This window comes from Callospermophilus lateralis, chromosome 15 (genome assembly GCF_048772815.1).
Source record: "Callospermophilus lateralis isolate mCalLat2 chromosome 15, mCalLat2.hap1, whole genome shotgun sequence".
NCBI lineage: Eukaryota > Metazoa > Chordata > Mammalia > Rodentia > Sciuridae > Callospermophilus > Callospermophilus lateralis.
Genome location: NC_135319.1, coordinates 61,842,009 through 61,862,765, shown reverse-complemented (window position 1 = coordinate 61,862,765; position 20,757 = coordinate 61,842,009). Strand labels below are relative to the sequence as shown.

The window sequence follows — 20,757 nt, the reverse complement described above, 5'->3', positions numbered from 1 at the left end:
CAATATATTATCTCTATTAAGAGATCTTAAATCTTTCTGTAGTGTTGTCCAGCACTAACATTTTCACTCAGACCTATTTGGCACCATTTTGTTATTTTTCTATTCACTAGCATCATAATTCTATTTAAATTTTAATTCAATAAAACTACTTTACATGTTACTACTATCTGTCAAGGTTTTTAGAAACTTAAATAAGAAAACTCCTTGAGTCTCCTTACTTTTTCTGATTTTTAAACTTCAAAAATTTAAATAAAAAAAAAAAACTCCAAAAGGACTGATATGGATAGAAAAGTAGGAAGACATTTGTAGCCTTTCTGCAGTATTTGGTTTTGAGTAAAGGGGAAGCCTTTGCACATAGACTATTTTCTCTGTCCTTGCATATATGAATTCACTCATTGCTATAGACTCTTAGAAGTTTTTGAAATTGACGAAATTTATAATATTTGAATGTCAAGAATATTACTGATAGATGTACACTAAAGGAAAAAACCACAATCTTATTTATATAATAAGAAATGTATTAACTTATTAAGTCATACAAAGTTTGCAAGGAATGAAGCATGCTCTTAAAATGACATTTATGGTAGTGCCTTTTTAAAAGGCCATTATACAAATGCTTTATAACTCTGGAAATGACTATTTGTATGTGTGGGAATAACTGAACATAGAATACAAACCAGGAGTGATATTTAGTTCATTTCCTACAGCTAGACTCCAAACTTTCCCACGAACACTAGGGGGCAATCCCTGCCACCACAATTCTCGAACTCTTCTTGTACTACGCCTAGAATTAAAGGAGGAGAAAAAAGGAGAAAGTTACTTTTTATACCAAAAATACTAGTTGCATGATGGTTCACCTACGGCCAAGTGATCAGATAGTTTTCAAGAATACAGAGAGTTAAATATGTAACACATTCTTTCCTCTGGGTTTCATGCTTATAGACAACAAAAGCCTACAAAATATTCATTACCTCAAAGATGGACAATATTAATTTGAAGAGGGCTGCCTTTGACAGATACCCCTTAAACTAAAGATACAATAAGAATCAGAAATATATGGACAATTATAAAAACCAGGATAAGAGGGGCATAAAATGTGTGGCCAATCCAGTACCAAAAAAAAAAAAAAAAAAAAATCACAAAGAATCTACTATAGGTAAGGCCCTAGTTTTTGAGGGGCAGTAGTCTGCTGAAAGAGTGTAGGCTTTGCAGTCAGACCTGAGTTGAAATCTAGTATATTCACTAATTGTATAACCTTGGGCAAATCACTTAACCCTGTCTAACTTTGAGCTTTCCTGTAAGATAAATGTGAACAAAAATACAAACCTTATAAAAGTACTAAGAATTACATGTGATTACTTGTATAAAAACATAATATAACACTGTAGTCCTCTCACTTCTCTTCAGGGGATACATTCCAAATTCCTAGTGGATACTTGAAACCTCAGACAATACAGAACTCAATATATACCATGTTTTTTTCCTAATACATACATAACTACAATAAAGCTAAACTTATAAATTAGGCACGTAAAAGATTAACAAGAATAATGAAATTTTAACATTTATAAAAAAATACTGAAATAAAAATTACATTTTCTCAAAAAATCTGGTTCTTTTATCTTTTCAACTAAAGGAAGTACTTTAAGCATCTCTTTGACATGTTTGAATTACAGGCATCACTACTTTTGCACTTGAGGCCATTAATAAGTAAAAGAAGGGTTATTTGAACATGAGCACTGCAAGACCATGACAGCAGTTGTGATAACCAAAAACGCTATTAAGTGACTAATGGGCAGACACTATATACAGCATGGATATACAATGTGGATATGCTAGGAAAAGGGACAATTTACAACCAGGACAGAGTGGGATGGCACAAGATTTTATCACACTTCTCAAAATGCTGCATGATTTAAAACTTGAGAATTGTTTATTTTTGGAATTTTCCATTTAATATCTTCAGACCTTGGCTGAACACAAGGTAACTGAAACTGCAGAGAGAGAAATGGATAAAGGAGGTCTACTCTATGTCTCACATTGTTAATATTCAACAAATCATCAATGTACATCCTAGACTAGTACTGCAGAAGATATCCCCAACCCTCCAGTCCAGAGGGAAGATAAAGAATTTACAAAAATATTATCAAAAAACAAAAGGCAAAATAAGGCAGGAAGTATATTAGTCTCAAAATATGATGATGAGACATTTACTGAAGAGAAAGATTATCTATAACACATTTCCCTAATTGTAAGAGAGGCATTTTAACAACACTAATACTTGAAAAATGATCTTAAAATGAATATATGTTTGCTTGTTCTAAAACCTGCTATTATATCAATAATGCATCTTACATTAATGGTATAATAGAATGAAGAAAATTTGGTAAGTAAGGAGACTAAAACTTTCATGAATCAACTAAAATTTTTTAGATGAGTCGCAATGGGTAGGGGAAAGATTTTGATAGGCACAGAAAATGGCCAGTAAGAGAAGTACATGTTAGAAACTGAGGGATTTATAAAAGCAAAGACATAAAGATAAACATGGAGATTTTCAGGCATTGATTGATTAATGGTATAATTTAGCCAAAGCATAAGATACCTGGTAGAAAGTAATAAAAATACAAAACTGGAAAGACAAGATGTTTGGATATGTACTTCAGGAAAAGTATGCTTACTTACATGACTTCCCAATTGGGCAGTATCTCATTGATCCAAATTACCATTGCACTTGCAATATTTTCTTCCTGTTTAAACCGTTCTTTCATTATTCTTTTTCTTTTATGTGCTTCTTTAATTTCTATATTAAAAAAGTAAGAATTATTTCAGTACAAATGAGCTAGATCAAAACCCCCTTCATCTACCTAACTATAAAAAAGAGGTTTTCTCAAAAGAATCTTGTGATGGTAGAGAAGAGGAAAGGGAAAGTAGGAAAGGAAGAGAGAAAAAAAAGGTCTTGATTTACATAATTTTAAAATAATATTCTATTCTACAAAAGTAAATGGAGGGGTTGGGTTGTGGTTCAGTGGTAGAGCACTTGCCTAGCATGCATGAGGCACTGGGTTCGATCCTCAGCACCACATAAAAATAAAAAATAAAGATGTTGTATCCACCGAAAACTAAAAAATAAATATTAAAAAATTCTCTCTCTCTCTCTAAAAAAACAAAAACAAATAAAATAAAGGTATTATGTAAAAAAAACCTAAGTGGAATAAAGACCATAAAAATCATTCCCATAATAAATTGCTATTTCACAAATTTATATTTTTACTTAAGGTACAAAGTAAAATCCTTTATGCATTAACTATGTAAAAAAGAAACACTATGAGCAACTAACCAATACTCATTTTTCACAGAGGGGCTTTTGAATCTCTTAATAATAAACAACATGACATTAAAAATCATTTTGCCAAGTTCAAGAATAAAACTTTTAAAAGGGCTAGAGCAGCTGGGTGTGGTGGCACATGCCTATAATCCTAGTGACTTCAAAGGCTGAGGAGGAGGATCGCAAGTTCCAGGTCAGCCTTGGCAACTTAGTGAGACCCAGTCTCCCAAAAAAAAAAAAAAAAAAGAAAGCAGTGGTAGAACAACTCTGGGTTCACTCCCAGTTAAAAAAAAAAAAAAAAAAAAAAAAAAGATAACAGTATCCAAGGGGTTGTCAGTATTTGCATTCAGACCAGTTCAACCCCTCTGAGTCTTAAAATTCTCTATATAATTCCATCACTTATGCTACAAACTCAACAAATTCTAATAAAATTAATTAATTAAAAAATAAAAAAGAGCTGGAAAAATAATTTTGGTAGCACTATTAGTATACGAGCCCTTTTTGATATGATGTTACACATTACTAATTAGATTGAAATAAAAAATGTTCCCCCACAAACTTATGTTTGCAGAAAATAACATGTCTAGAAATCAGAAGTCAATTTCAGAAAAATAAATGAAGAAAGAAATAAATCATAAGTCAAATGTATAAAGTTGTATATAATTTTAGAACCAGTGACGACTTTAGAGATCAGCTAGTCAAACTATTTTCAACCTATGTCATATATGCCTCAGAAACTATCTTGAGGGGCAAGGAGGATATCAAAGTAGCTCCACTTTCTTACGTTTGTTTAATGTATTTAGATTCTATATGTAAAATATTCCACTGCTTTAAAAAAAAAAAAAAAAAAAAAGAATGTTGGCCTGGGGATGCAGTTCTGTAGTATAGTGCTTTTTTACCATGCATAAGGCCCCAGGTTCCACCCCAGTACTACAAAAAAAGTATTAAAGGGAGGCTTGAAAAACCTGATCTAGTCAACCTCCTTCCATATTCTACAGATTAGGAAATTAACATTAGGCCTATTTAAAGTATCAAAGTCACATTAAGATCAAATAAGACTAAAGTTGTAGCCTTTTGATTTCACAATTTAATATTATTTATATCATATTTTTAAGGATCATTGAATTATCTATAACTATCTTAAATATTAATCAAATAGTAAAGTCAATGTTAGAAGCCAGTAAAATCTCACTGGGTATGTTAGAAATAGTTCAAATTCTGTATAGTAAAATAAACTCAGTTAATGTTTAATTTTTTTTTTTTTTTTTTTTTGGTGGGGAGGGGACTAGGGATTGAACCCAGAGGCACTTTATCACTGAGTCACAGCTCTTTTTATTCTGAGACAAGGTCTTGCTAAGTGGCTTAGAGCCTTGCTAAATTGCTGAGGCTGACCTTTAACTTGTGATCTTTCTGCTTCAATCTCCTAAATCACCAGGATTACAAGCGTGCGCCACCTTGTCCAGCTTTGTGCAGGCATTTTATAAAGATATAACTGGCCTTATATATACTGTTTAACAATAAATAAGCAACTTAATTTCCAAAATATAACAAAACCAGAACTGTATACTATTGTAATATCCCATTTATGTAAGTTAAAGGAAAAAAATCAGTTGTTAATAGTTCTAAAAAAATATATTAGCTGTGTAATATTTTCTTAAAATACATATTTATCCTGAACTAACAATGGTCAGTATATAAATATTGTTAAGATATTCTTATATTACTTTTTTGGACTGGAGAAGAAAATTAAAAAAGAAATGTCAGTTTATATTCATGAAATAATAAAATTTAAGACTGGAGAGACTATAAGTCACAAAAGTAGATTATATTCTCACAGCCACTTAAGAAGTTATCTTTAAATATTAAAAACTATTAAATACCAAAAATCTAAACATTGTAAAAAATGACATGTATGAGTAAATTCATGAATATGTTCATTTATAAATTAAGACAGTAGGAGTCCAAGTTTTATGACTACAATTTCAAGATATAGACAGTTATCTTTCTCCTCTTGTTAGTTTTGTAAAAGTTCTTGCACAAAAATTATGCACTTACTCCTCTTTAAAAACAAACTTAATTATAATAGTAGTAGAGAAAAAGAATTCAGTATCATCTTGAAGACAGAATTTATAAATTTTACTATCTTCCTATCAAAATTAACTTATTAAAATCAGAAAATTAACTATACCACTTAAAGTTAAATTTTATACCTCGTTTTTTAGCCTCAGCCACCATCTCATCATATTCTTGTCGGTGACGTAAAGCTTCTTCCACAGATTTAGCAGGAAGATTTCTGGGGGGAAAAAATTACTTGAATCAAGCCAGTTTTTCATTTTTTATTTCTGTGGTGCTGGGATCAAATCCAGGGCTTCACATATGCTAGGCAAGCACCTCCAGCCCAAGTCAATACCCCTCCTACCACCATTATTACTAAGGATTAAACCCAGGAGCACTGTACCACTAGGCTACATTCGTAGACCTTTTTAGTTTGAGACAGAGTCTCACTAAGTTGCCCAGGCTGGCCTCAAACTTGCAATCTCCTGCTTCAGCCTAGGATTGCAGGCAGGTGCTACCATACCCAGACCATGACAATTTTTAAAAGATTAATTTTTTATTTACTTTTCAGAGCCAGATATAAAGAATTTCTAACTTAACTTTCACATTTCATACACTTAGAAAGTGAAAGGATATTAAAGAAGAATAAATCATGGCATTTGTAGGTAAATGGATGGAGCTGGAGAATATCATGCTAAACGAAATAAGCCACTCCCAAAAAACCAAAGGCTGAATGTTTTCTCTGATAAGTGGATGCTGATCCATAATGGGGGGTAGGGTGGAGGCTAGGGAAGAGGGGAAAGAACTTTGGATTGGGTGGAGGGGAGAGGGTGTGGGAGTGAGAAGGATGGTGGAATGAAATGGATATTATTACCCTATATACATGTATAATTGCATGGCTGGTGTGGCTCTGCATCATGTACAGCCAGAGAAATGAGAAGTTGTGTATAATGTGTCAAAATACATTCTGCTGTCATGTATAATTAATTAGAACAAATTTTTAAAAAGCAAAAAAAAAAAAAAAAGAAACAAAAAGAAAGTGAAAAACTAAAAAGAACTCTGTATTTTAGAACAGAGCAAGAATCTAGGTTCCTATTATTTATAGTGTATATATTTCATGTATCTATAAATATTTATATATTTAAACTTTTTAGACCTCAGCCAATACTTAAACCCACTTGGTAGAGTTTTCATTTTTTAGTCAACTTTTTGAAGTATAATTTACATATTATAAAATGAATAAACATTTTAAGAGTAATTTGATGTGTTTTGACAAATGTATTTATTCATGTAATCAATACCCCAGTCAGGATATAGAACCATCCCATCATACTATAAGTTTCCTTACAGCCCTTTTGTTCCCAATGCTTACCCACATCCCATTTTACAAAAACCCTATCTCTAATTTCTATTACTTGTTGTTGCCTTTATTAGAATTTCACTTAAGCCAGGTGTACTGGTGCATACCTGTAATTCCAGATATGTGAGACGCTAAAGCAGGAGGATCGTAAGTTTGAGGCCATCCTGGGCAACTTAGTGAGACCCTGTCTTAAAATTAAAAAAAAAAAAAAAGGTAGGGGGAGGGAGTGTGGCTTAGTGGTAAAAGCACCCCTGGGTTCATTCCCCAGTACCAATTTTTTAAATTTAAACTCTTTTGTGTTTAATTGCTTTTATTCAGCCCCCACCCTTTAAAAAAAATATTTAGCTTTAGGTGGACACAATATCTTTATTTTTATGTGGTGTTGAGAATCGAACCCAGTGCCTCGTGCATGCCAGGCGAGTGCTCTACCACTTGAGCCACATCCCCAGCTCAGCCCCTTTTTGAAATTCATCCATGATGTATTAGTAAAGTATTTCTTTTAACTGCTGAGAAATATTTAATTTATCCATATGGAAGGACATTTGAATTGTTTCCAATTGGGGGCCATTATGATTACCACTACACATAGTAATGTCAAATCTTTGTGTGGGTATTTGCTTTCATTTCTCTAGAATAAATATCTGAGAGTAGAATTCTTGGATCATATGGTTAAGTGCAGGCATACTTTTCTAACAAACTGCTAAACCTCTTTCAATTTATTAGAGGTTTAAGATGACATTCTCCCTAAAACTGTGATAATTAATCAAATATATATATATTTTATATATAACATTTTTCATTACCAAATCAAATCACTGATTTAGATATATGAAAATGTAAAAAGAAATACATTTGTATATTTTTTTTCAATTTTACATTCTACCTTTTCCTCTCAAGTTAGTCAGATATTCAGGTATGTTTTAGCAAGAACGAATAAAGCTTAAGAATTCTGCTTCAAGTCATAATCGAATAAGAGCAACTAAGTTTACCCCATTGTTTCAAGTAATTTAAAAAATGGCCAGGTCGGAAGGTGTATACCTGTAATTCCAACAAATTGGGAGGCTGAGGCAGGAGGATAGAAGTTCCAGCCCAGCTCAGTAACTTAGGCCCTAAGCAGCTTAGTGAGACCTGTCTCAAAATTAAAAAAACAAAACAAAACAACAACAACAAAAAAACAAAGGGCTAGGGATATAGCTCGGTGGTAAAAACTTCCTGGGGTTCAATTCCCAGTTAAAAAAAAAATTAAAAAGGACAAAATATATTAAACAACAGGTTTCAGACAATGGATAACAGGCAACACAAGACAATGACTCTACAGTTCCTGATCTTACTGCCTGAAGTTTCCAGGTCTCATATTGGCAGAGGAGAATTAAAAATAGGTCCCATGAGGCTTCCTGAGTTGAGGCGGCAATTGGTAAGTCCAAAATAGCTAGAAATTTCGGATCAGAAAACCAGAAAGAAGGGAGCTGCAGAAAAGTCCTCCCAAGTCTTTTGCTGTGTGTGGGGGTGTGTGTGTGTGTGTGTGTGTGTGTGACTAAACTATGGCCAGGAAAAGAAACACCAGAGAGGAATAGCTTGAATATTTTCAAAGATCACATGGGACTAGTCAGAATGTAAAGCCCTACTAAAAGAGTATCAGATAGTGTCCTTAGAAAGGCATTGACTTAGGTAATTAGGACAATTAGTAATTAGACTAAAGGCTTTTCTAGAAACACTCTAACAAAGATTAGCTTAAAAGGATCAAGCCAATTCCAAATAACTACATACCAGACTAAAGCCAAAAGATATACCTTTATAAGAATACAAAAAGTATAGCATCCAGCCATGTAAATCGCAATTTTTGTCATCCCATAAGCATTACCAGAGATGCGAAGAAACAGATAAATACAATCAACAGCAACTATCCTATTATATAATGGATGATAGGATTATAACACAAGCATGATGAAATACCTGTTATATATCATACACACATGCATATTTACAAGATAAAATAAATCATGAGTATGATGAGACCTCAGAACCTAAATAAAACTTTTTCTTTTCTTTTTTATTTTTTTGCAGTGCTAGGGATCAAATCCAGGGTCTCATACAAGCTAGGCAAGCACTCAACCATTGAGCTTTGCCCCCCAAACACTACGCTAAACAATTTCTAAAATAAAAACACACAAAGTAAGACTCTTAGCAAATTACACACTGAAGAAAGAAATGGATGAACTTGAAGACATACTAACTTAAAAACTAGATAAAATGAAATACATAAAATACAAAAAGAGGGAGAGAAAGCCTAAATTAATTGGAAGATGTGGAACAACATCAAGCAGCATAACAAGCTTAATTGCCATCTCAGAAGAAAGGAGGGTGAAAGCAAAACAAACAAAAAAAAATTGAATAAAGGCTAAAAGTTTCTGAAATTGACAGAAGACTATAAATATAAAGATACATTAAGCTTAACAAACCCCAAACAAAAAAATGAAAACCACACCAAAGCATATGATAATCAAATTGAGGGGAAAAAACAGAAAAATGAGAAATCAAAAAATTATTAAAAGCACTCAATAAGAAGAAGAATTCACTGTTAAGAGACTATCACTACAAGAAATGTTTAAAAGAAGGAAGAAGAAAAATGACACCACAGGAAATATGGGGTAGTAAAGAGAGCACAGATGGCCCAAGGAATTACCTGGCAATAGAAATTAGCAAAATACTAGTTCTGCCTATTCCTAATCAACCACTTATAAGAAGCAAGGCACCAATAGCAGTGGCACACATCTGTAATCCCAGTGGCTCAGAAGGCTAAAGTAGAAGGAACTCAAGTTTGAGGCCAGCCTCAGCAACTTAGTGAGGCCCTAAGCAACTTAATGAGACCCTGTCTTAAAAATAGAAAGGGTTAGGGATGTAATTCAGTGGTAAAGCACCTCTGGATTTAATCCCTAGATCCCTAGTACTCTCTCTCCAAGCTACAAAAAAAAAAAAAAAAAAAAAAAGAGAGAGAGAGAGAGAGAGAGAGAGAGGGCTGGAGCCAGCAGCAGAGTGCTTGCCTAGCAAATAAAATGAAAACATTTTGTCCATCTATAACTACAAAAAAAATTTTAAAGAGAGAGAGAGAGAAAGAAAGAGTGAGAGAGAGAAGCAGGAGCCAGGTGACTGCATGTATGATACTTAACAAACCTTTTTTGAAAACTAACAAATATAATGAGATTGACAACTAACAAATGTAATGGTTGCCCTTGATATTGCTAGAGAAAATGAAAAAATAAAAGAATTAACTCAGGAATTCCAATTCCCAGTTAAAGTACCCATAAATGACTGAAAGCATCTTTGTATGCTCTGAAGAAGACCCTTACTTTCCTTGACAGGCTGAGACTGCTGAAAATCAGTTTATTCATGCAATCAGTTTCAGAATCTCATCCTGTAATTGGCTGAATTTCAACAAAGTTGAAGTCCTAACTTCACAGGTATTTCTTGTTAAAGTGAGGGTACTGTTTGGGAAGGAATGGGATCATGAAAGTTGAAATGGAAATGTGTAGGAAAAGCTTGATGAAGCTGGGGACACTATACCTCTAAATTCCGGTGAGTAGAAGACAATTCTACACCATGGTAGGAAGGAATTGATCTCTGCACTGACTGAGCAAACAGTAACAACTTCCTGGAGGCAGCAGACCTCCTCAAGACCCAATCTTTAACTTTTTTTGCTTCTAGACCTAAAAGTAGACTTGAACCCAGAAGGCTGCTTAAGGTAAAGTACCAAGTGAGAACCACGAGAAGGTACATTACATGCCCAAAAAACTATCTGAATTTTCTAATTTATACAGACAGAATGTGGGGAACACATATGAACATGAATATTAAAAAGATACTAATAGATTGTGAGAATATGGGATAATGGTAGAAACAAGGACTAATGTTGAATAAAGCTGGATTAACAAATTTATTCATAAGGACTAAGGACAGATTCTGAGTTTAATGCTGCTGCTTAGGAATTTAAAAAGGGCTCTAACAGTTGTTTAGTTGCTTGGCTAAAATATGAACCAAAAGACAGCCCACAGTGAGTTGAAAATGCCAGCTTTGATTTTTTTTTTTTTTTTTTGAGAGAGAGAGAGAGAGAGAATTTTTAAAAAATATTTATTTTTTAGTTTTCGGCAGACACAACATCTTTGTTTGTATGTGGTGCTGAGGATCGAACCCGGGCCACATGCATGCCAGGCAAGCACACTACCACTTGAGCCACATCCCCAGCCCGAGAATTTTTTTTAATATTTATTTTTTACTTTTCGGTGGACACAAATCTTTATTTTTTTATTTTTATGTGGTGCTGAGGATCGAACCCAGCGCCCCGTGCATGCCAGGTGAGCACATTACAGCTTGAGCCACATCTCCAGCCCCAGCTTTGATTTATTTTACAGGAAGAAATCCAAAGATTTACAGATATTGGAATGTTAGAGTGGGGTTTCTCATGTAGCACACAAACAATAACTGGCTTATTAACCTAAGTACTGGTGTCACCTTCTTCAATCATCATTTTTGCAAAAAACTTATTGTACAGTAGGTGTTCAATGATTATGATCCAAAGTTGAATGAACCATATAGTAAATATCCTATCAGTCTTTGACAGTTTGAAAAAGAGAAGTAGTAGTATACTCTAAGTAACTTTATGCTATACAATGAATAAAGCAGAAAAACACATATATATAGAGAAGGCTTTGGGGTAACTCACTAATTTAGTGTTCATCTATCTGGAAAAGTATTTTAAAATAGGATTTTCAGTCTTAAAAATCAAAGGATGAATGAATATAAATCCATCAAAAAGATTACGTACCTCACTCAGCATTCTTAGGAACTACAAGAAAAAGACACAGCGTATGGGGCTGGGGATGTGGCTCAAGCGGTAGCGCGCTCGCCTGGCATGTGTGCGGCCCGGGTTCGATCCTCAGCACCACATACAAACAAAGATGTTGTGTCCGCCAAAAACTAAAAAAATAAATATTAAAAATTCTCTCTGTCTCTCTCTCTCTCACTTCTCTCTTTAAAAAAAAAAAAAAGACACAGCTTAAATATGATTCTTACCTCTTATAGAAGTGTAAATTAGTTATGGAGTTAAGACAAGTAACCATAATGAATAACTAAAATATTATTTGTTAAATACATGGTATAATCATTTGCTGCTATGATCACTTTTCAAAGGTATCACATAAAAACCTATACTTTTGGTCACTTTTTTTACTTGTATCCTCAGGAGTTCTACTATTTTGTTTGGCACTGGTGTGTAAAATAATTCAGTAAAGAAGCTAGAAGAGGGGTGGGGATGTAGCTCAGTTGGTAGAGTGCTTGCCTCACATGCATGAGGCCTTTTTTTGAAAAAAAATAAAAACCAACATTATTTTTTAGTTGTAGTTGGACACAATACCTTTATTTTGTTTATTTTTATGATGTGCCGAGGATTCAATCCCCAGGACCACACACACACACACACACACACACACATGCAGCAGCAGCAGCAGCAGCTAGAAGAAAGAAGGAAAAAGCTTTACCCACTTTTTTTTTTTTAAATGTGCTATAAGCATCAGTAATTTAAGAAACAGAAGAGACACAAGGCAACACAATCAGTTCATTTGGACAGTTTTCTTTTTCTTCAAGGCTATCTTTTTTATTTTTTTTAAGAGAGAGAGAATTTTAATATTTATTTATTTTTTTAGTTTTCTGCGGACACAACATCTTTGTATGTGGTGCTGAGGATCAAATCGGGCTGCATGCATGCCAGGCAAGCATGCTACTGCTTCAGCCACATCCCCAGCCCAAGGCTATCTTTTTTAAAAAAAAAAAAAAACAAAAAAAAAAAACAAAAAAACATTTATTTTTTAGTTGTAGTTTGACACAATACCTTTGTTTATTTTTATGAGGTGCCGAGGATCAAACCCAGGGCCTCGCACATGCTAGGCAAGTGCTCTACCACTGAGCCACAACCCCAGCCTCTCTTCAAGGCTAGCTTGATTTTGAAGGAGACTGGAATGGAAACAGGAGAGGATAAATAAAATTAACAAAAGAATAAAATTACAGAATTTCCCATATTTGAAATCCTCTAAATGAGACTTCAGATGATTAAAAACTTATATTTTTCCATCTGTAATGAAAAGTTTCAACTACAAAAGCTTGTAAAGTCCAAGTTTCCAGAATACATTGAAATTAGAGACCAAGAAAAGAAAAAGTAGAACCATCACAAACTTCCTTTGCAGGGAAACTCTTCCTCTTTATATTATCACTGTGGAAAAATAAGCTTGCAATATCAATTGCCCGCTGAGGAAGAATTTCTCTTTTTGCATGTGTCTGACAGATGACTTCATAGCTGAAACAGTGGCATTACCACATGCCCAAAAAGCAAGAAAGCTATCTTGAACCCACCTGTACTCACAAACAGAAGAAACCTAAAAGTTACACAGATCTGTGCTCCAAACTTCCCAGTCTATGACTGGACAGATGTTAGCTGGCCCAATCTACTAGGAAGGTACTCTGGAAGAGAAAAATTGGAGTTTATTCAGGTTGTACCTATCTATTCCTCTCTGGTTTTATACTCAATAAAATTGAAGTCTTCCTTCTTTTCTCTCTCTCTTTAGGCAAGCCCTCTACCAACTGAGCTATATCCCAGCCCATTTTCCTTCTTTTCTCTAAATCTAGTTTTCAACTGGTTATACTAGAAGGAGGGATAAGTAATTAAGCACCCTCATATTCCAACATCATGTAAAGGTTCCGTTTGTTAGCTTTAGTTATATAAATGTGAGTCACATAAATCACTCCCTGCCAAAAGACCTTTCAAATTTAAAAAGATAAACAAAATTATTAATCACAGCATCTTAGATTTGAGAGAAATAGAGATCAATTTAATTCACGGATGGGCAAGCACAAAGAAACAGAAAAAAGCTACACTATTTATTATCATTAATAAATCAATTTTATATAGTTCAATAGCAGAGTCAAAAAGGGAAGTGCTTTTTAAGCTGCTTATACCTTTTTGGTACACTGAGATCTTTTCATAAGGTTATTGTGTCTTGTATATTACTTGAAGTCAATTTCATAGAACATTACTTCTAGGAACGGTGTGTACAAATTATAAGAATAGTTTAAAGAAGTAGAAATCACTGAAGATTTAACAAGCCAACAAAGACAATATAAAAGATAAGCCTTAACCCTTAAAGTACTGGGTAGGTTTGAAATAGAAATAAGATAATGGCTTTCCAAGTGAGAATAACATGAACAAAAGCATGATGGCAAGAAATAAAACAGAGGTGTGATATATAATAGAGTATGGTGTAAAGAAACATTGTCTAGAAGAGAACTTTGTAGGGTATTTTCATAAATGCCCTCTGGTAAGAAATTATCATTCTTGGTAAAAAAGCATAAAACATTCTGGATGAATTTTAATAAGCTTAGAAAAACTCTTCTGGGAACTGAATTTATCTACCTACTCAGCTGACAGTCAAGAGTCTAAAGAGCTTTAACCAAATATTCTTTTCTTGTTTTCTCTAACCATTCTTGCTTTTCTATAAATGTCTCCATCAAGAAAGAAATCTTTGAACTGGCCTGCTTCATTTTCATACCTCACAGTAAGTCTGAAATAAAACTTTCACATGTTCTCATGACAAAATATCTTAAAAGCTTTTTCTTAACAATTGAAAAATATAATTATCAAATCAAAGAGTTGTATCAAAGTCACAATTCTTTAGTCAGAAGAAATATAACCAAAATAAAAACAAGAAAGGCTAAGAATGTTCATAATGGAAAGAAAAAAATCTAATAAAAAAAATAATACTCCTGAAAACCCAAGGAAGTTGAAAGGAGTTTAAGAAACAAATGGCTTGCTTTAGGGAGGTTATATTTTGATTCAAAATAAATCTGACAATATTTTGAAGAACAGTAGCACTGTAGAAAATACAAAGAAGTTCAGAGCTGAGAAGAAGAGAATTTAAGATGTTTTTCTGGGTATTAAGATTAGATTCTTAAGCTGGGGCTGGGACTCAAAGGCAGAGTGCTCGCCTAGCACTGGGTTCAATCCTCAGCACCACATAAAGTAAAACAAAGCATAATAACATGAACAAAAGACATTGGGTCCACCTATAACTAAGAAATTTTTAAAAATTAGATTCTTACTGGGGATTAAATTCAAGGCCTTGTGTAAACACACATTCCCATCACTGAATTATACCTCCAGCCCCTCAAAATATATTCTTCTTTTCCCCCAAAGAATATTAATATTTATTTGAAAATAGCAGAACACTGCAATGGCAATAGCAAAGCCATACTGGTACTGCATGTGTCATACTGAACTATGGGTACACTCAAAGAAGCTGAGACAAGGAGAAGTTTTTAAGGACAAAAATGAGGAGAATCACATTGGCTATTTTGAAACAATAATCTTTGAGGCTGAACAGAAGCTGCTGAGCAAAAGTCACTGTAGAAGTATTTTCTTTTTTTAAATTCATGACAGTAGAATGAACTCAAAATACATTCTTAATCATATATCAACTGGTTGACATTCAGTAGTCACATGGTATAAAGGGCAAGGACAAATACATCTTAAGTACATACTAAATGACATGAAAAAAAAAAAAAGATAATTTCCCCATGATACTAAGAAGCAGAATGCTGAAACAGAGACATAAAAAGCCACATTTTGGGGAGCGGGGAGGGGGGATAGTAGAGGATAGGAAAGGCAGCAGAATACAACAGACACCAGAATGGCAATATGTAAATCAATGGTTGTGCAACTGATGTGATTCTGCAATCTGTATATGGGGTAAAAATGGGAGTTCATATCCCATTTGAATCAAAGTGTGAAATATGATATATCAAGAACTATGTAATGTTTTGAACAACCTACAATAAAAATTAATTTTAAAAAAAAGCCACATTTTGTTTTTGAATTTGTTTTTGTGATGGGGTCTTGATATGTTGCTCAGACTGGTTTTATTTCCACTGAGCCACATCCCAACCCTTTTTATTTTTCATTTTGAGACAGAGTCTTGCTAAATTGCTAAGAATGGCTTTGACCTTATAATCTTCCTGCTTCAGCCTCCCAAGTTGCTGGGATTACAGGCAAGCTCCACTGTTTCCAGCATGCAGACTGATTTTGAACTTGTGAGTTCAAGTGATCCTCCCATCTCAGCCTCCCAAGTAGCTTGGACCATAGGCACCATACCTGGCAAGAGCCAAGATTTTGTTTTATATATTGACTTATAGTTATTTCTAGAATATATGCCTAAGAATTGAATATCATCAATATGTTCTCTCCTATTAGGATACATGACTGGGATTTAAATTTTTTAAAAAATTGTTTTCTCTGATTTCTTGATATCTTTTATGTGAAACAGTGAACAAATTAAATCTAAGTTTAAAACATAATAGTGCCCTCGATGATCACTAAATACTTACGATGGTCGATCCTCAAGAATCAAGGCAGTGGTAGAAAGTGGCTCAAATTCAAAATTCTTTCGTCTTGAAGACTGAGGTGGTGGTTTACAGGTCCTCCCTGTTCGTGCTTCATACTCCTATGGTACATGAGATATGGTTTATGTAGAGATTTTCTCGATTTTCAGTTCATATTATTAAATCTGTATCATTAAAGATATTATAATAAAAATATATATGTCACAGATTAATTTTGTAAAAATATCAGGAAGCTAAAAAATAAGTCGTATTTTTCCTGAAGCAACCTAAATTATGAATTTATTTTACATACAAAGTATCAAAGTGTGTAAGGAGAAGAAAAGATAGAAATAAACTCAATTAGGAAAAGATTTAAGGACATGCTTTTTATTATCTTCTATGGTATCAAATATCCAAGTCCAGCTTTCAATAATCCGTGAGCAAATAAATCTATTTTCTAAAGCTTTAGTCAAATCAACCATGGAAATGTTGAGATAGAATACAGACAATTCTGTTGTAATATTTTGAAAAGCTTTCTTCAGGATAACACTGAACCTCAAATCAAATGGTGGTTTTGGATTTTAACCCTCTGTGCACCTAACTACTATGAATATACTACTTACTCCATATTTTACACTTTACCATTTTATCCAAAAATATGGCCCAAAACTCTGTCAAACAATTAACTAAAACTAAGAAACTTTCTATAATGTTTCTCTAACTCACTGAAACTGATAATCCTATTAAAAGAAATAAATTAACATAATATGCTCTTTTTTATTTTTATTTTCTTTCGTGGTACTAGGTATTAAACCCATGGGTGCTTTACCACTGAGCTACATCCCTAGGCTCCCCCTTTATATTTTGAAAAAAGGTCTCGCTAAATTGAAAAGCCTGGCCTCAAACTTACAGTCCTTTTGCCTTAGCCTCCCAAGTCACTGGGATTCCAAGCATGCACCACAAGCTTGCCTCTCACTCCATTCCCTGGAAAAGGATGGTTATTTATTCTTAGCATACAAGATTTTGTTTTTGTTTTTGGAAGTGCTGGGAATCAAACCCAGGAGCTTCTGCATTCTGGGCAAGTGCTCTATCACAAAAGCACATCCCCATTCCCATAATATGTTCTTGATGAATGCATTTAAATTTTTCTATTTGAGCATTCTTTCATAAATGTTCATAACTTTATGAAATTTATGTGCCAAAGATCAGTAACAAATATACTAGCTTGGAATTTACAGAACCCACTCTTCCCCTTTCTAAAAAACCAAGTGAGCATCTGATTATCAATGGGTACCAATTATATTTTTCATGAAATTCTCAAAGATTATTCAATGATTTTATGAGTTACACAAGTTGACTAGAGGTTTGAGACGACATTAATATATATGAAGAAAATGGTCAGATGTTTCACTTATTATAATGTTACTTAACTACCATGGCCTATAATTATTTTTATTCTAGTTTTACATCTTCTCCATCTCTAGTATTACATCTCAAAGACTATTTCTCCCTACTAATCAAACAATTACAAAATGTGAATCGATGGCTCTATCCCTCTTAAAAATTTGGTGAAATTGATGGGGCTGGGGTTGTAGCTCAGTGGTAGAGTGCTTGCCTAGCACGTGTGAGGCCCTGGGTTCGATCCTCAGCACCACACACAAAAATATATAAATAAAATAAAGGTCTTGCATCCAACTACATGTAAAAAATAAATTTACAAAAATTTGGTGAAATTGGGATCAGAACTGGGGCAAAAAAATGATGAATGTTATTTAAATATGTAGAAAATATTGAAATGGAACCAGCAAAGGGCAACATGAAAAGGTATAGATCAGGGAAACACATTAATCTTACTGAATAGGAAAAAATGGGAAAATGAGATTGGAAAGGTATAGGTTAAATAACACGAGCCTTTCATTGGCAAAAATATTTAGACAAAATTCATCATGAACAAACTAGATAAAAAAATGAAAGTTTAGGAAAACCAAAGCTTTGATGAAAATAGTCTTTCATAAAAAAATTAACAAAGTAAGTACATATTTAATATAGAATGCAACTCAAAGTGAAGCAGCTAGAATATCATTTTATGTATGTACCTGAAGAATGACCTTTGTATACACAGAACTGCCACTCAAACATTTCACATGAAATTCAGAAGTTGAGGTCTACCATTTCCAAACATATATGCTTACAAAAAAATACTAGATTTCTAGAGGGCAATAATTTAAAACATAAAAACATGGTATTAATTCATTGTTATCTGAAAATTATATAAATATCTATACCTTGAGTAGCTCAAGTATTTGCTGAGTAAATTAAGATACCATTCTAAGGTGATTAGAATTGTGAATTATTTCAGAAATAGTAAAGTATCAAATACCAACAATTTCAAAATTGATTACTATTTATTAATTGAGATGTTTTTATTACAAATAACAGAAAATCCAACTCAAACACGTTCAGGTGAATTCATCAGATATTAGAACTAAATATTCCATATGGTTAGCTAACTTTGGAATTTTTTTGACTAAGGTGTACAAACACCAGAGTCTTTGCTTCTCTAATATTCGCAGAAATGTGCTCTATCATATTATTTGGATATATGATTAAAAATTTAAATAGTTTTCACATACATTCCTAAAACTTATATATGCAAATTGGCAAAAAGGGGAAGGGGACTACAAGTGTGGTGCAGTGATGGAGCACTTGCCTACCATGTGCAAGGGTTGGAACCCCAGCATTGAAAAACATTTTTTTATTTCTTTAGAAACAGAGTACAGACTTTTGCTTAGTGAACTGGGTAATTCACACCAACTTTCTCACTAAAGACAACCTCTGCGATTCCTGACAAAGGGGATACAAGGTAAGCTTAATGATCATAATTATTGTGGTGTCTGGTGGCAATTCTGGTGGGGTTCTTTCTTCTTTTTTTTTTTTTTTTTGCCTTTTCTTTTTGGAAAGGACACCCCCCTGCCTTTTGGTAGAATTCGTGGAATTCTTTGTCTTTTCTGTTTTGGAAGTAGAGGATTGAACCCACGGCTTTGCAAATGTAAGACAAGTCCTTTGCTGCTGAGCTACATCCCAGCCTCCTGGTGGCAATTCTGAAAATCAGTGTTGGAAGTGGGAACTCAAATAAAGCTTACTGTTTGGAAAGGCAAAGGGTACTAGAATTTTTGACACAAAATAGCAAAAAAGAAATCCTTTCACTAAGAAAAAACACCAGAATATGATCTAGCAGTTCTATTCCGTCTTTTAGCTGAATACCAACCTATGTATATAAAATGTGAAACACTACAAAGCTGGGCCAAAAAAAAAAAAAAAAAGATAGAAAGAAAGAAAAAAATTCGGGGGCAAAAATAATTATTGGGGATCTGTGACCCAACAGTTCTCAGAGCTCATTCAGGGCTACGAATTTGAATTATTCACATTGTCATGAACCAGAATGGAAAGTCATCACTGAATACAGAGGATACTCAGAAAAGAAGACCCTCCAGAAAGTTTGTTTGCTGAATATAAGACACTGTAAATTTTAGATTGTTGAGTACTAAATAATGTATGACTTTGTTCTGCCCAGCAGTAAAGTTGCATATGCGTCAGTATGAATCTTTTATGGCTTATATTACAAACATTTTTTTTTAGTTCAGGTCTAGAATAACTTTCTTTAGAACTAACTTACCCCACAACTAAGAAATTATCAATGAGCTTACTTTCTTTTGCACTGTTTAATCTACAATTAACAACCTCCAGTAAAAATTTCAGATCTTGAATATTAGAAACTACAAAAGAATCATAAATGAATTTAAAGATAAAGCAGTAGAACCTATCCAAAATTAAGCACAGAAAGAGAAAAGAGTGGAAAAACATAAGCAGAATTTTAGAAAGTAATATAAAGTAGCATAAAGTACGTGTAGCTGCAGTCTGGGGAGAAACATAGTTGAGGAAATAATGGCTAAAAATTTTCCAAATTTTGTAATAAATATATCCACAGATCCAAGAAATTAACCAAATTCTAAGCAGAATACAAATAAAACTACACCAAAGGACATCATAATCAAATTGATGAAAGCATGTTAAAAAGAAATATTTAGAAGAACTAAGAGGAAAAAAGCAATTATGTAAAAAAGGATTGAATCGAAAATGACTACAGACTTTTCTGAAATCATGCAAGTCAAAAGGCAATAGAACAAATTGCTGCAACCACTCTGGAAAGCAACATGGACATTCCTCAAAAAACCTGGAACTAAACCACCTTTGCAGTTACCCCACTCCTTGGCATACACCAATAGGACTTAAAATAGGACTTAAAATACTATACACCAATAGGACTTAGCATACTATAGTGATACAATCACATAAATGTTTATAGCAGCTCAATTCACAATAGCTAAGCTATGGAAACAACCTAAATGCCCTTGAATAGATGAATGGAAAAAGAAAATATACACAATGGAATATTACTCAGTCATAAAGAAGAATGAAATTATGGCATTTGCCAGTAAATGGATGGAACTGGAGGCTATCCTGCTAAGTGAAATAATAATAATCCCCCAAAACAAAGGCAGAATGTTCTCTCTGATATTCAGAAGGTAATACACAATAA

General features: G+C 33.5%; 1 protein-coding gene across 2 annotated transcripts in view; it reads right to left on the bottom strand.

The window, feature by feature from the left end:
* Positions 1 to 20,757, bottom strand: part of Tbc1d12 (TBC1 domain family member 12) — a 78,376-nt gene that overhangs the window by 19,522 nt on the left and 38,097 nt on the right. For both annotated transcript variants that reach the window (XM_076834873.1, XM_076834872.1), the window contains exons 3-6: positions 16,164 to 16,279; positions 5,536 to 5,618; positions 2,683 to 2,800; positions 678 to 784 (exon numbers count right to left, since the gene is read on the bottom strand). In XM_076834873.1, the coding sequence (XP_076690988.1) occupies positions 678 to 784; positions 2,683 to 2,800; positions 5,536 to 5,618; positions 16,164 to 16,279 (424 nt within the window). The remainder of the gene's footprint in view (positions 1 to 677; positions 785 to 2,682; positions 2,801 to 5,535; positions 5,619 to 16,163; positions 16,280 to 20,757) is intronic.